Source organism: Tupaia chinensis, unplaced genomic scaffold (genome assembly GCF_000334495.1).
Source record: "Tupaia chinensis unplaced genomic scaffold, TupChi_1.0 Scaffold143913_1, whole genome shotgun sequence".
Classification (NCBI taxonomy): domain Eukaryota; kingdom Metazoa; phylum Chordata; class Mammalia; order Scandentia; family Tupaiidae; genus Tupaia; species Tupaia belangeri.
In genome coordinates this window covers 1,874,120-1,890,682 of record NW_006203764.1, presented here as the reverse complement: position 1 = coordinate 1,890,682, position 16,563 = coordinate 1,874,120, and the positions used below count along the sequence as shown (strand labels likewise).

The window sequence follows — 16,563 nt, the reverse complement described above, 5'->3', positions numbered from 1 at the left end:
ACCCCAGTTTCAAGTAGAAAGCCACTGCTCAGCTGCTTCAGGGAAACCACTCTCTTGCCTCTGTGGCATCCAGTGAGGATGATCAGAATGGTCCCAGGAGTGATGCTGGATCGCAGCTTTCTCGCATGCTGACTGAAGGGTTTTTTGCCATGGCTCAACAGCTTCAAAGGCTCATCTTCAGTAGAATAATACCTAGGTATTGTGCGCAGTTTAACCACCCAGGTCCCACCATTCTTGTTTCACCAACTGGTTTTGTGACAGTCGCAAAAACCTCCTTTTTCTTTTCGATCCTAAATTTAATGGCCTAGAATTTCTTCTTGTACATGGCCTTCCTGGAATACATGGCAGACTGGGAGTGCCTGCCGATGCCCTGGACTAGGATGGGGTTTCGGCTGCAATGGGGCTTCCCCTTCTTGGGCTTTTTAGCCTTGGGGTCACCCTTTTTAACCTTGCCACTGGCATCAGCCTTCTTGGCTTCAGGTTTCTTCTCCTTAGTATCCTGCTTCGCAGCTTTTTCACCTGCCATCTTGTATAGTGGGAAAGAGCCAGAATGTCATATAATTGAATGACATAGTATGTTGTCTTTCAGACTGGGTTCTTTTTCTCTTTTACTTTCTTTTTCTTTTTTTGAGATAAATTTTTGCTAAAGGGCATGTGCCCTCGCCAGAGAGATAGAGATAGAGAGACAGAAAGTGAGAAATCACCTCTGCCCCTGGGATGAGGATGATCACATTGCAATCCCTTCTCTTCCACGCTCCTCTCCTCTTGGGATTTTGGGCATGCACCTACACATGCCTAGATTGAGTTTCGAGTCTCTGGATCCAGAACTCGAACAGCGGTCGACCCTGTGGGAGTAGTCATCTAACCATTATGCCATTGCTGGTCCTGCAGACCGGCTTCTTTTACTTAGCATTACACATTTAAGGTTCCTTCATGTTACTTTGTGATCAACAGCACTTTTTATTTTTACCATTATTATTTTTTAAAATAATTTGATCTTTTTACTGCTGAATAATACTTTATAGCATGCATGTACAACAATCTGTTCTATTAACTTATTGAATCTAAGGGCAACTTAAGTTCTGTGAACTTTACGATTGTGAATAAAGTCGTTATGAACACCTGAGTATAGGTTTTTGTGTGGAGAGAGTCGGTTGGGTAAATACTAGGGTGATGATGACTGGGTCATACAGTAAGACTATGCTTTGCTTTGTAAGAAACTGTTGGCTTTTTTTTTTTTCTTAATGCTGTAGTATCTTTTGATATGTAAGCATTGCATTTTAGGGAAACCCAACTTATCAGTTTTTGTTCTTTATTACACATGTTTTTGTTTTAATATATAAGAATGTTTTACCCAACCTGAGGTTATAAAATTCTCTTGTGGTTTATTATATTGGCTTGTCAGGAAAGTCATACTGTATTTTTGCATAGGAAAACGTAGAAAAATACATCATGACTTTCTCAACAACCTAGTAGAAGTTTTATATTTCAATTCTTACATTTAGCTCATGGTTCATTTAGAATTACTTTTTGTGTGTATGATGTGAGGTGGGGTTTATATTTTTTTCTTTTTTATTTTTACATGTCGATATCCAATTGTCCCAGGCTAATTTGCTGAACAACTATTCCCTATGGAATCTTTATGACACATTAATTGAACATTAATGTATGCGCTTATTTATTTATTTATAGAGAGATTGTTGCTATAGGGTACATGCACTCACCAGAGAGACAGAGAGAGACAGAGAGACAGAAACCTAGAAATCACCCCAGAGGAGATGGCCACACTGCAATCTCTTCTCCTCCATTCTCCTCTCAGGATTTTGGTCATGTATGCACATGCACCCAGCATGAGTTTTAAGCCACCAGGTCCAGCACTCTAACTGTGGTCGACTACATGGGAGCCCAGCGACATAACCATTATGCCATCTGCTGGTCCCATTAGTTTTTTTCTTATAACTTTATATGCTACATGTAATCTTATAAGTTTTTAGCTAGTATTTATTGGATTGGTACTTTTTTTGTATCTTCTGTCTCCCCTTCTTTTCTGCTTAATGCCTCCACATTTAGGGAGTTAGGTTTGGTAACTGATGTAATAGTTGAGGAACGACATGATGGTGGGTTGGACCAGGGACAGCAGTGTATGTGGTGGCAAGTAGTTGGGTTCTAGATATATTTTGGGGGGGGGGGCTGATGTAATTTGCTGATCATGCAATGTGTGTTGTGAATAAAAGACTCTACGTTTAAGGAATTACTGAGAAATAGTGCCCAGTGAGGGTCCAGGGTAATGCAAGACGACTCGGAGAATGTGGTGTCCCAAAAGTCAAGTGATGAAAATATTTCTAGAGTGAGACTTGACAAATTCTGTCAAATAATGTTAAGAAATCAGGAAAGATGCAGAATAACTTGAGAGAGACATTAGCAATTGATCATAGATTGCTGGTCAAGAGTAATTTGATGCAATGCTGGTGGGAAGAGAGCCTGGCTGGAACAGAGAAAATGGAAAGACGATTTTGTGGGGTGCCCAACTTACCCTGGTTTGTCTGAGAACTTACCTAGTTTTAGCAGGAAAGTACATATCCTGTGAATTCTGATTTTAAAACAGAAAATCCCATGTGCTGGAATCATTTTATTCCCAGACAAACTGAGATAGACGGTCTTCTTAATTTGAACACAAGATAATAAATAACTTTTCTAAGCAGTGGTATATTAACGAGAGGGAAACAATATCTATGATCTCGCTTCATTATCTATCATTTAATTATTTTGATATGGAGTCAATATGAGTATATTTGATAGAAAAAGTCAAAGAGATAGGCAAGATGTGATTGTGGAGTTGGAAGGGAGGATAGCTGGTGTGATGTCTTTGAGTGAATGAGATCAAATACAATCATGACCAAGTGGAAGACTGGCTAGCTAGGATCCTGCCAGGATGTTGCCAAGCAATTCCAATAAAGAAAGAGAAGTGCAAGGGAGTTGAGGGAGAGATTGATCGTGGATTGAAACTGGGCAAAGAGGAAGTGAGGATCCATGGGAAGAGAGGGCAGTGAAAACCGGTATAATCAATGGGTGATGTAAACCATTGGGATTGAAAGGTCATTGGAATTGGGGACCAAAAAGAATGAGCTGGAAAGAAAGGTTGTGGTGGTCAGAACATGTGGGGAGTAGCTACTGGAATGACAGTTCTATGGAATGATGGTGACAGTGGTTCAAGTTCCCAGGGGTTCCTATAAACTTCGAGCTATTCATTGGCACCGGTGTGACATGAGGCAATACCCTTCTCAGTGAATCAGACTCTGTCAGTATTGGGCTACCTGCCCATCAACTGAAGACTCTGGCTGGGGAGCGGATGATGGCATGGTGATAAAAATGTGATGCTTTGTGAGGCAGTGCCACATGGGATACTGAATGTCAGATGGAGACTCTTGTGAAGAACTCAATCCCTGCATGCAATTTTTACTCATAAGACAGAATTTTATAGATGGTTTTATGGCTTATTTGGTCTGGGCTACATGGAGTTCCCAGTTCAAGTCTGTAGCTTCCCTGTACATGGGTACACACTTGCCCATGATCTAAGACTGGCTGAGACTGAGTATGGTAGCATCAAGACCCTGTTGGGAGTGCTCTTTTTCTCTTGTTGGTAGAAGAAATAAATAAATAAACCTAAAAAATTTACCTCCACTTGACACACCTCCCAGTTAGAATATGATTCTTATTCATGTTCAAGAGAACAAGAGGATAAATTGCACTGGTTAACCCTTGCCTATGCATTCAGGTGGTTGCAACATGGCCATGCACCATGCATACCTGTATGATGAGCTTTTTGAGGAGGAGGCTCTTTTCCATCTCTTTCAGCCTTAGAACTGTGCCTAGCATGGGCAGCCCTCAACAGATGCTTACTGTATATAGGATTGAATGTTGGGTGGACACTCTTGCAAAGAACTCAACCCCTGCATGCAACATCTACTCATGGAAATAATTTTATGGATGGTTTAAGGGCTTATTTAGTCTGGGCCATCCTTTGCAAGAACACAACAAAGACACGTGAATGTTACATAGCCTCTCACCAAAGAGACCCAGAGAGGTTCCTTGTGTGTTTTCCTTTTCAGCCACTCATCTGCTCACTTCTCAACTGAGACCCAAAACTGGCTGGGATCTCATAAAAGTCTGGTTTGGATGCCGGTTGATAGTTCTTCTCTGAGTCACACAAACACACCCCTGAGACACTCTCAGCAGACTCCCCAAGTCCTTCTAGGGAGTGACCTACTTACTAGCACCAGAACACCCCCTACAAGGTTGTCATTTGCTGCTTTATTGAGCTGATTCCCCCAGAGGAAAATAGCTAGTCTACAAGCCAGGTGGTGTGAGCCTGAGAAAATTGGAAACAAGGGAAAATCCAGAAACCAACAGAGGACAGGAAACTGGCAAAAGTCCATGAGAATCTGGCCTGCAATTGTATAACCGTTCTGGATTGTGGGTTGCGAACCTGTGAAATGGGCATATTCACCCAGGGGGGCCTTAGTGCACAGACCAGAACACAGGGCTATAAGCCTGGACATTTCAAAAGGGCTCCAGTCATGGAGCACCCTTTTCTTCAGGAGCCCCGAGCATTGCACACACTGGGAGGGAGGGGGTCAGGGAAATGCCCTTTTGTCACCTGATGACAAGTTTGCCTTGGGATTCATCACTTTCCCCATGAAGAGCAAATTATGGCTGCCTTCTGCAAAAACTAATAGTAGGAAGGGCCTGTTGAAATCCAGGATGGGGATGAGGTGACTGGGAGAAAACCTGAGGCCAGTGATGTCTTCCTTTTCTGCTCCGTCCTCATCCACGGTCAGCTCTGCCACGTGCACCGCCTTTGAGGGGACAGGTTCACAGTCAGTCAGAGTAGGAATATCCCCCCGCCCCGGGGAGGTGCCATAGTGACCCTCACTTGGTCTGAGCTCTGCCCAGGAGACCTGGAATTGAGTCCCGGCTCTGTCCTGTCTAGAGATGTGACCAGGCATGTTCTGTCCCACGTGGGGACGCAGTTTCTGCATCTCCAAGAGCTTAAGATGCTGCTGCCCCTCCCACCAGCTCCACACGGAAGCTGTCTCTTCCCCTCACTCCACTTGACTCAGAGGCAGCCTGGGGGGCTTTGGAACTGGCCATTCTCCTGGCCTATTGCTCCCCCAATACTGGGCCCCTCCATCTCTGGAAGCCAACTGCCTTCCATGCACTTCCTGCTCCTAAGCCCACCACCATCTCCAAAATGCATCTCCCTTCTGACCCCCATGCAGCCCTATTGCTTCTCTCCCTCCCTGAGGCCCAGTCGGGCTGCACTGGCTAACCTGTGCCTGTGCCTTCTGTCCCTCAGGCTCTGCAGCAACCCCCTTCCCAAGGGTGAAGGCCCCTAAATTTCAGGTCCCACCCCACCACTTCCCCTTTGAAGCCTTCCTCCCCAGCTCCCAGGAGAGCCTGGCAGTCAGGACCTTTCTGCCCAGGCTCCAAGTGACAGCTGCACCCACGGCTCCCCATCCCCCCTTTCCCAGTGCTCCTCCTCTCCAACTTGGCTTTTTCCAAAGCTGGACAATATTTCTGAGCATGTCCTCTTTCTACGCCTGGGAAAGCCCTACCATGTCGTTAAACTTCGGGACTCTACTTAGGGGCCTCACTCCCCAACCCATCCATGAGTAGTTTAACCCCACCCCTGCACCTTAGGTGACCTCCCTCTGCACCTGGATCCCTCCTGGTATACAATAAATCCCCCACACCATTCTTAGATAACCATGAGGGTACCCCCCATGCCCCCCCAGGAGGATCAGTATTGCAGAAGCACATCCTGCCTCTAGGCTCCTCATGGCCCTCCCTCAGACCCCTAGGTCCAGCCCTCTCCTAGGAGCAGCTGTCCTCAGGGCCCCTGGGTGCTGCAATGCACCATTTCTACCCTTGACTTTCCCAAACAATGGGACAGTCCCATCTGCGTGCAAGAGAATAAGGAGGTGATGCAACACACGCTCACGGATGGCTCTGACGTCGGTGGTGGCTTTTAACTCACCTTGGAGACCCTCATGGGCAAGGTCTGCAGAGAAATCCCTGTGAGGCCTGCGCTGTAACTGAAGATATCCGAGATGCCCGTCGTCGGCGTAAATTGGTCCAGTTGAACGTTCGCACGTAGGGAGAATTTTGGAAGATACAGCCTCCTTTTGCTACTCAGGGGAATGAGAGAGAAACAGCTGGAATAATGTCATTAATATACTGCCCCCACTGGTCCTCTCACTGCAGAACAGCGTAAAATGAATGCCATGTTTACCAAGCGCCTGCAATAGACAGGCTAGCGCCAAGCACTCTGCAGTGGCATTTCATCACACAGTAATCCTGGGGCTGGGCGCTGGAAGTACCTACTTTAGGGGCCAGCAGGTGGCATGGTGGCTAAAAATGCTGGGCTTCCGCATGGCTGACTGGGGTTTGAGTCTCAGACTTGGTGGCTTGCTTTCTCACTTTCTCTCTCTCTGTAAAAAATACATACATAAATAAATAAAACCCATTTTACAAGGGAGCAAATGGAGAGTCAGAGAGGTTAAGAGACTGTCCCATAGCCACACCGTTCCTAAGAAGCTGGGACTGAACCCTAGGCCAAAGCCATTAAGCTGTATTGCCGTTCTCAGACTGCGGCCAGCACTGGGTCCAACGGACGAGAATCTCACTGTCTGTCTGTCTTGGACCTCATACATAACCTTGCTGCTTCCTATGCCCTGCACACCCAGGGGTCCAGGGGCAGGACTGGGCACCGTTTTCTCCTGGGTTTACCTTTCCATGTACCTCCAGAACACACAAGGTGACATGCTCTCACTTCACGTGGAATCTAAAAAGTCGACCTCCTAAGGCAAGTGGAATGGTTGCCAGAGGCCGGGAAGGCATCGCTAGTAGGGTAGTTTCAGTTACGCGGGACAAGTCCATTCTGATCTCTGTACAGCTTGGTGGCGGGAGCTGCAGCTCATTGACCTTCCCAGCGTCGTGAGAGAGCAGGGAACTGCCTGTCACCAGCCCAGGAAAAGAGGAAAACTCAAAACGTGAAGTGTGGTTTCTAGTGAGCATGAGTTACTTTCACTCCGTCAAGGTCGAAAAATTGTAAGTGGAACGGTTGGAAGTCAGGGGCCGTCTGTGTGTGCACGTCAACCTGTTGTGTTGCAGACCTTAAGTACACATGACTTTTGTTTGTTAATTATACCTCAATAAGTTGGAGATAAAAGATAAAAATAAAGGGGCCATCAAGTGGCACGGGTTAAAGTGCTGGACTCCCACGAGGCCCACTGTGGTTCAAGTTCTGGGCTTGTTTTCTCATGATCTCTCTCTCTCTCTCCTCTCTTCCTGGTCAAATTAAATAATAATAAAATAAAATAAAATAAAAATTATTTAAAAAATGAAAAATAAGGGCAAAAATTTAAAAGATGAAAACAACAAAAAACACATGTGGGACTCTCTCTTCATGGCAACCAAAACTGTGAGTGAGTTCACAGCCTGGAAGAAAGAGCCCTGCACATGAGTCTTCTGGCTTTACTCCCCACCTGCCTCAGCCACGGGGCAGTGTGTCTCTGCCCTCCCTCCACCAGGACTCCCCTGGTGCTCCCTGGCCTAGGCTGGAGCCGCTAATATCTCAGGTGCCTTCTCACCCTGCAGGTGAGCTAAGCAGGGAGGAGGGGAGCTGGAGGCTCTCGGCCTACCTAGGGGAGGGGTGCTGAGGAGCTTGAGACTGTTCTGTCAGGGCACAGACCTCCACTCTCAGCTCAAGGCTGCTCATCCACGTCTGGACAAACAAGCCTTTGGGGGCAAGGAGAACTCAGTGTGAGCAAAGTGCACAGTTCTTGTCTTCCAAGAGTCTACAATCCACACACGGGAGCCTACAATCTACACACAGGAGCCCACGGTTCACACACAGAGCAATGATCCAGAATAGATGTCCCTAAGGGGGATAATGATAATGACCAAGTCTGGGGACATTTCTGATTGTCACAGTGTGAGAGTGGGTGCTACTGCCATCCCGGAGTAGAGCATTCAGGGATGCTACCAAACATCTGGAAGTGCCCAGGCCCCTACCTCCCCCTCCACACACCCTGGCATAGCAAAGAATTCCCTGGTCTGTGGTATGCTGAGGTTGAGAAGCCCTGCTCCAGAAAACAAGGCCAGATCAGAGGACAAAATGAGAGGTGCAGAGAAGGTACTCGGGGGGAGCACAGGGCACCACGTGGCAAGCTGCAATGGCTGAGGATCTGGAAGGTCTCTTGGGGAGCAATGGGGTTCGGCTGGGGTTTTCATCAGGGCTTCCCTGTCTTGAATGTGCACGGGACCCACCTGGCATCTGGTGGGAACAGACTGTGACTTAGCAGATGTAGGGGGGCCTCCAATACTGCATTTCTAGCTTTCTCTCTCTGCCTTTTTAAAATTTTGCATTCATGATAGAGAATGTGTGTGTGTGTGTGTGTGTGTGTGTGTGTATGAGAGACAAGAGAGAGGGAGAAAAAACGCACAGGGTCTTCTCATGCCAAGACCCCCTTTCCGCAGCCCTCCAGCTCATCAGGATCTTGGGCATGTGAACCAGCGTGTTTTCAGGTGCATGTAGGAATACAAACTCGTAGTTGGCATATGGCACTGCAGCGCAGTTTGCTACTGACTGTGCCACCAAATTGGCCCAGAGATATTTATTTCTGACAAACTCCCAGATGAAGCCAGCGATGCTGGTCACCTACACCTGAGAGGCAAAGACTTCAAATACCCGAGAAAAGCCAGCAAGTTGATAATGAGGTATGGGAAGAGGGAGAGAAGGGCAGGTGGCTGGAAGGTGACTTTCATCTGAAGCTTCCTGAGCCGGTGACTGGTGGAGAGGTGACCTGGTCCCTCTGAGTTTATCGGTCACACTGAATTCATTCGTGAGCTGAGAGGACAGATCTATGGTAACTATCCAACTGCAGTTCCCATGGAAACTGTAGTTTGTTTACGGATCCTATGTGAAAACGTGTACCAGGTTCAAATCCTACTTGGGAATGCTGGAAGTTAAGTTAAATGTCCAGTTCTCTATGACTTCTCAGTGCTTTGCAAGGCCAAGGGGAACCGTAAATCTCTCAGAAGAAGGTGTCATGGGGTAATGCGGTGATGACGACGATGGTGATGGTTTTGCTGGGCTGGCTTACCTGTTCCCGTCTTCCAGAGGAGTGAATGGCTGAATGCTATTTGATAATTAGTGTGTGATCTAGTCCCACCCCCTTATGTCATGGGCACATAGACCAGCTGTAGAGGCTGGCATGATAGCTGTTGAGAGATTCTCACTGCATGCAGAGGCAGAGATAACTGGGTTTTTACCTCAGTGTCAAGGGCTGAGTCCAGGTGTCAAAATTCTCCTTCAGCAGTGCCTCTTCTGTCTCGCTGACCTTCCCCATGTTGGGAAGAATGAAGACCGTGTTGGCGTTGCACCTGCAGGGCAACCACAGGACGTAGCTGTGCAGGTGACGGAAATACTGGAGCTGGAAATAGCCCAGCCGATGCATCATGGGCACTTGGACCGTGAGCTTCTCATTCACAGAGAAGGGCCTCATCTCAGTGAGCTTTGGGTCAAAGTAGTGCTTCCATTTCCCTGGAAAAAGAGCAGGCAGACATCACAGGAGAACTGTCAGGGCAGAGGGCACCAGGTGTCAGGTATTTCATTCATTTGGGAGCTATTTAGGGAGGAGAATGACGTGGCAGGTACCATTCTTGTGGTGCGCGACATAGTCAGGCACGAAAAATCTCTGTCCACCTAGAGCTTACCTACCAAGGGAAGACAAAGAACAAGATAAACAAAGAATACATTAGGAGGTGATACACGTTAAGGAGAGAAAGTAAAGGGGGACAAGAAATGTCAGGGAAGGAGGGTTACAATTTCATATAATTATGAGAAGGTGGCAGGGAGTAAAGCCTCAGTGTGAGGGAATGAAGTACGGCATATCTGGGGAGGAATATCCCGGAGCAGGATGGGCGAAGGCCCCGTGTCAGGAATGGGTCTGTCATGCTCAAGGGACATCAGACGGCTGTGTAGCTGGAACGGGAAGAGTGAGGGGGAGAGGAGAGGGCGGTAAGAACAGAGTGGAGCGCATCCATTTCCTCGTGTGTAAACGGGGGTGCTAATATCTACTTCACTGCACATCTGTGAACGTTCAATGAGATGCTGTAGGTCAAGTCCTGGGCACAGTGCCCAGCACAGGGTAGTTGCTCAGGCGTTGCTCACGCTAAACGTTATTATAGCGTTCACTGCAAAACAATACGAGATACTGGACTCTACCTTGGTATCCGCTGCAGATGCTTGAATGAAGTCTACCAGTCCACTGGGGGCTCAGGGCCTGGGGAGCTCTGGCAGAGTAAGTAAACCACCACTCCTCCTTCAGAGTCGACCTCCTGCCTTCTCTGCCGGCAGCTGAGGCTCTGGCCAGAGGCTGAGGGCCCAGCTCTGAGGGCCACTTGGTGTACTGCAGGGACTGAGCACAAAGGGACAGGGCAGCAGGCACTGAGGAGAACCAAGAAGCTAAAGTTCTGAGCTCTGCAGTCCTGACAGTGGCTGGGCCACAGGTAAGGCAGGCGTGGCACAAACAATGCCCTCTCCTGTGTGAGGAGGCCCAGTCTCATGGGGAAGGGATAAGTGAAGAGAGGACACATAACACAGTGTGACCTCAGGCTGAAAAAGGACATGGTACCATCAGGACACGGAGGAGAGCAAGATGAGCCCTCCCAGTAGCTTCCGACTTCCGTGCACTGAAGGCTCCCAGCCCTCTACGGCCGGCCTGTGCCTCCCTCATGAGCTTTGGACGCACCTGGTCACTTTTCTCAGATGTCTGAGTGGCAGCTCAAACTCAGCCTGGTCAGAACAAGAAGCATTTTCCCCATTACCAACTACTTAGACAATGGCCGGTAGGGTTGCCAGGTAAAATATAAAATGCCCAGTTAAGTTTGTATTTCAGAGAAATAATTTTTAGATCTAAGTATGTTCCTTTTTCTTGTGGTGTTTTATTGTCTTCCTAAATCTGTCACCTTCGTGGTAGAGATTGTCAAGGAAGGCTTCCTGGAGGCAATGACTTCCGGACTGAGCCCTAAAGGGTTAGTATCACTGGCTAGTGGAAGCAGAGGGGAAGCGGGAGGCAAAGGAGTGGACTGAGTAAAGGCTGGAGGCTGCTGTTCAGGGAGAGGGTAGCGTTTCACGTGGCTAGCTTGTTGGTCACTCCTGAAGAAATGGAGCCTTATCCTAGGGGCTGCGGTCGAGTTAGGACCGCTGAAAGGTTTTAAGCTGTGGAATTACAAGATCCAGTTTGCTTAAGAGGAAGGTACCCCTGACAAAGCATGGAAACTGCATTGGGCCACAGGTGGGAAGGCAAACTGTAGACAAGAAGACCATGTAAGAAGCCTTTGGAATAATTCTGGTAAGACATGATGTAACTTGGGGGCAGCCCTATAGCCTAGTGGTTTAGGGAACTGGAGCTCACGTGACTGTGTGGTTCAAATCCGACCCCTGCAGCTGGAAAAGCACATTGGGCATGTGTGCTTGTGTGTCCCGAATCCTGACAGTATGAAGAAATGGAGGAGAAGAGATTGTGGTGTGACCAAGCCCCTTTGGAGGTGGGGTCTCCCTTACCCTCGCTTTCTCTGTCTCTGTCTGGAGAGTGCAGCACACCTTCTAGCAGATGAAGAAAGAAAGAGAGTATAACTTGAAGAGCAGTGGCAGGGGAGAAAGACCACGGTGGAGTGAGAGAGATTAGGGAAGTCAAGTCAAGCATGTGGCTTCTGTTTGGATGTGTAGTATGGGAAAGAAAAGAAGCTCTGAGGATCTGCCCAGCCAGTGCACAGTGGTGCCTCACGTTCAGGTTTGAGTAGGAGTTGGGGCCATTTACTGGGACATAGAAGAAAGGAACAGTAAGAGAGGAATGTTTCGTTGTGGGAGGAGCTGGTGGGAAGGAATGCTTTAGCTTAGAATATGATGAGCAGAAGTGGGTGACCAGATGGCCTGTGAGGATATGGGTCTGGAGCTCATTAGAGGTGCAGGTTGGGCTAGAGAGCTGGAAGGGTCCGGTAGACAGGAGGACTGGAGGCCAAGCTGGCAGAGGGACAGTCTGTAGAATAAGGAAAGAAGGTGGCCAAGGATGAACTCTCTGAAATGCCAGCAGTTAATGGGCTGTACTGGAAGGAGATTAACTGTCGGCGCAGGTGTTGGGAGACAGATGGAAGACGTAGGAGAGAAGGGAGTTAATCAACAGAACGGCATTGTCTTGGAGGGGCAGAGGCAGGCGGGATGTGAGCCCGACTAAGAGAAGAGGAGATACTGATCTTGAGCTTAAGATGGATTAATGTTGCAACAGACCACGAAGAAGTGCTGAGACGTTTACTCACCTTTGAAAAATATATAATTGGCCAGAATCAAGACAGTGTCTGGGTTCACCTTCTGGGTGAGCTTCTCGATTTTGCCATGGGTTTTCTTCCTTATGAAGAAGTCCATGTAATCCCTGGCTGTCGCATAGCTCTTGAAGGCAGTAAGGAAGACATCCATGCGGTACAGATTCTGGGCCGTATCGATAAACTTCCGCACCAGGCTTCGCCTCTTGTCCACAAACAGCACGCTGCCCATTTCTGTCGGGCACTTCCAGGGGTCTGGCAGGAGGGCCCGAAGTAGCTGACTGTAGTGCACCTGAGCCTGGTCATTAGCGACCTCGGCGAGGCTAAACCCCAGGGCCTTCAGGATCTGAGAGCAAACTGCTGGCTTGGCCTTGAGGGCCAGCAGAGTCAGGGGAATGGAGACGCTCAGTGGGGAGAAGAGCACATTTCTGCCTGGGTTTGCAGCCACCATCTCTCTGTACAGGCGGAAGGCAAAGTGGGAATTGTTCAGGGCAGTCGAGGAGGCTGACGGCATCTCTGGAGCTGGAGGGTATTCTTGGCTATAATAGGTGTGAGGACACAGTCCGGCCACCAGGAGCCAGAAGGACAGAGTTGGGTTGGCCATCCTAGACAAAGAGACACAGTGCTATCTCCCAGTCCCACCGCACAGCCAGCGAGGCGTGTCTCCCCAGAACACTTCCTGCTGGGGTCAGCATTAGTGGGGAACCCAAAGGGAACAGTGAGCCTCAATAAAGTGCCGGCTTTGGAGCCAGACAGCCCAGGATTCACATCCTGACTCACCTGCTCGACTGTGGGACCTGGGCGACTTCCCTGCCCTCCCAGTAGAAGTCCGAGGTATACAAGGACGCAGCACGCCGGCCTCACAGAGCCGTGCGAGGTGTAATGTGAGAACAGGGTGGACACAGCACAACACATGGTCAGCAAAACTAGCCATGTTACAAAAACTAGTCCCAACTGTACTCTGCAGACTTCTTTGGATTTTAGTTACAATAGCACCGTGTTCTATGTATAATATATTCTTAGTATAATATTTATAATATGTAATAAAAACTCAGCTCCTTCCTGCTCACCCTGCAACCTTACTCTTCAGAGGGAATCAGTGTTTATTTTTATTTATTTAGAGAGATTTTTGCTATAGGGTGCATGTCCTCACTGGAGAGACACAGAGAGAGAGACAGAAAGTGAGAAATAATCCCCCAGGGGGGATAGACACACCATAATCCCTTCTCTTCCATTCTCCTCTTGGGATTTTGGGCATGCACACACACACGCCTAGCATGAGTTTTAAGTTGCTGGGTCCAGGATTCCCTCCACCTCATAGGGGTGCAGAATTCCACAGCAGGAACTCCTCCTCCAAGAAGGCCCCTGGCCTGGACCTGGGAACTGACCCGAGACGGCGGACCTCTCCTTTAGAAATTGTTCTTGGGTCTGAACGGCCTGCCCCTAGCCTGTGGCTGATTTCCCTTCCCTGTGAGCAGGGGGCAGCAGGGTCTGCCAGCATCTGGACGGGAGGATGTGGTCTAGAGAGGGCTTGGGAAAAGCCAGGCAGGTGCTCTGTGACCAACAAGAGGGAAGGGTGTCCCTTGCCATTCGGGGCCAACCCTGGGGCACATGCCACCTGTCAGACCCAGCAGGGGCGAGCAGCAGGTCATCCTTCCACGGTCCTCTGCTGTGACCATCATTCTCCCCGTCTCCAGAGTCCCTGAACACAGTTCCCCATGACTTGGTAAAGTGCACACCTCCCCTCAAAGCAAGTCACCAAGAAAACCCAAGGTGAGGGTGGAAGTCAGGGTGAGGTCACTGAGCTCCTGTTTCTTAAAAAAGGTGCAGAATCTTCGTCACCTTCTGGCAGGAAACTCGTTAAGCCAATAATACACGTTGGGTCATAGTGAGTGTCCCGTGCTCAGGGCTAAATTCCTTCTGAGTAAAAATGGAACAAAACAGTGTTCAGGCTCAGGGCACAGAGGGGATGCGCAGCAAACGCTGGCGACGACTTTACTGTTGGCGATGACTTTTCTGGGAGCTGTTCTATTCCCCATGCCGGCCTGATCTCTTCTCTGCTCTCTTCCACCCTGTTCTGTGCCCTTAGAGCTGACCCCCTTGGACTGTGCTGCTGGGCTCCCCTGCCCACTGACTTCCTCTTGGGTTCTATAGGGAGAGTCCTGGCCAAAGGAGAGAGTGGTAGGAGTGCTTATTCTCACTCCCTCCCTGCTCCAGCTGTTCCTGACAGCCCCTCCTCCAGGGCTCCAGCTCTCACTATTCCCCCCTTTGTCCCTTCAGCTCCTGGCAGGGAACAGCTCTCCTGATGGCTTTCCCTCAACCCTTCTCACGTCTCTCCAATGATCTCTTCATTTCAGCCTTGTCCTTTGAACTGTTGAGGGCACTATGAGTAATATTCCACATAGTCCTCACAGCCTTTGCAGAAAATGGAGTCCTAGGGAGGTAAAGTGGCTTACTTAAGGTCAATAGACAGCAAGTGACAGCCAGGATTTGAGCCCAGGTCTGCTGCTTGAGGATGGGTGCTTTATTTTATCTTCCACTGGCTCCCTGGCTCATATTGGTGACCTGCTACAATAAGATCCACCTGCAAGTTAGCCCTGGAGGTTTTGCTGTGCAGCTCTACAAGTCCAGAGAGGTACTATGCTCTGCCTCAGCTGTCCTCCTGTCCCCCTATTGCCCACAGTCACCCAGAGAGCTACCTCCTCAGGTGCTGAAAGCCGCGGGCGCCGGACCTGAAGCCACGGGATGGTACCTGTTCCTTACAGGCTATGTACTGGGTGTCTGATGTGTCCTCAGCTCTCATAGTAAGCAGCTGTCCTGGGTTGAGGCACCGAGTGGGCAGCACATGTCACCTGCTGGTTCTGGCCAGGGACTAGAGTTAAATGAGGTCAGCTTACACCCTGTTCTGGCCCTTGGCTCACTGTGCTTGCGTCTTTTGGAAGCTACAGTGTGTGGTGCTCACTGGTTCATGGAGAAATTGCAGGAATGGAAGCTACTGAGCTCACCTGGTTCTGGAGGATGGTCACAGGGCATGCCAGAGAAGCTGCGGAGGAAGGACAGAGTTCCACCCACTCCCGTTTTTTTGGGAAAGAGCTTTCCCAGCCACCCCTCTTCCCTCTCCTCCCTCCCTCCCTCTCATCCATGCACCCATCCATTTTTCTTTCTATCCATCCGTCTATCCATCTAGTCACCCACTTCGGATGTACTTGCTACATATCTGACCATGGGTAGGCATGGACAGAGTCAGGGAGAGTCACTGTTATCATTGACTTCCAGAGTCACTCATCTGAGGCTCTGGATGCCTGCCGTCTCCATACTGAAGTACCTCTGGACTGGGACAGTGAAGGCGCAGGAAAAACTCTAGACTGGAAAAACCATAAGTCAACCAAAAGAACCCTGAGTTGATGAAGTTTGTGTGGAGCTAACAGTATTCAGTTAGAATTGGCTAAAATTCAGTCTCCTTTACTGGGTAACGTAGAGGTTCAAGTACTAAGTGGAGTGTCCTGTAATGATGTGGCCTTTACCTGGATCCTGAAGAATGGGCAAGATTTCAGCAGCCAGAAGAGGGAAGAGATAATGCTGGCAAAGCCACCTGCAAGCAGTGCCCCAGACGGACTCAGAGCCTCTTGTACTCATACTTGATCTCTTCTATTTGTCCATCTCTTTGTGCTTCCTTTTGTACTTCTGTGGGCATGAACAATAGCTTATTTCTCTATGCAAAAGCCAAAGGACTTGGGCTGATATAGAAACAGTTCTAATAATGGTGGTGACATGCAAGGACAGCAGTCACTCGTTATCTGCTGAGTGTCTTCTAGGTGGTAGATGTTTCACATACTAAAATGATCCCGTAAAGGGGAATTAGTCCTATTAATATTTTGCAGATAAGCATAGGGTGGCTTGAGGAACTTGTTCAAAGGCAAACAACTTGTACAGATTGAGATGGGATTGCATGCTGAGCTCTGTGACACCCACGTTTATGTTCTTTATAGTGTTACAGATGACTTCTTGGGAATAAGAACATCCCCAGGTGGCTGCAGAGGTAAGATGAGAAGCTGAAAGGAGATTTTAAAGCTAGGCTAGACTCATGAGCATCGAAAGAAGGCAACTCACGGGCAATAATCCCAGAAATAGACAAGTGAGATTACATCAGATTAAGAAGTTTCTGCACAGCAAAAG

General features: G+C 48.7%; 1 protein-coding gene across 6 annotated transcripts; it reads right to left on the bottom strand.

Annotated features, from left to right (window-relative positions):
• Positions 1-4,291: 4,291 nt before the first annotated feature.
• Positions 4,292-16,289, bottom strand: LOC102496392 (serpin A3-5). Of its 6 annotated transcripts, XM_006165385.3 has the most exons (6): positions 15,912-16,289; positions 15,393-15,430; positions 12,385-12,992; positions 9,337-9,607; positions 6,038-6,188; positions 4,292-4,856 (listed from the first exon to the last, which is right to left on the bottom strand). In XM_006165385.3, the coding sequence occupies exons 3-6, from the start codon at positions 12,989-12,991 to the stop codon at positions 4,635-4,637; spliced, it is 1,251 nt and encodes a 416-aa protein (XP_006165447.1). In that variant the 5' UTR covers position 12,992; positions 15,393-15,430; positions 15,912-16,289; the 3' UTR covers positions 4,292-4,634. The 6 variants fall into 6 exon arrangements, with proteins under 6 accessions (XP_006165447.1, XP_006165448.1, XP_006165446.1 ...); XM_006165386.3 differs by lacking the exon at positions 15,393-15,430; XM_006165384.2 differs by lacking the exons at positions 15,393-15,430; positions 15,912-16,289 and adding an exon at positions 15,140-15,317.
• Positions 16,290-16,563: the final 274 nt, after the last annotated feature.

Coding starts and splice junctions, on each gene's coding strand:
- LOC102496392 (XM_006165381.2), bottom strand. CDS start 15,190: ATGAGAGCTGAGGACACATCAGACACCCAGTACATAGCCTGTAAGGAA. Junction 12,993..15,086: donor GGCTTTCAGCACCTGAGGAG/GTAGCTCTCTGG, acceptor CTCTTTGTCTAG/GATGGCCAACCCAACTCTGT. Junction 4,857..6,037: donor TGCCCATGAGGGTCTCCAAG/GTGAGTTAAAAG, acceptor GTCCCCTCAAAG/GCGGTGCACGTGGCAGAGCT.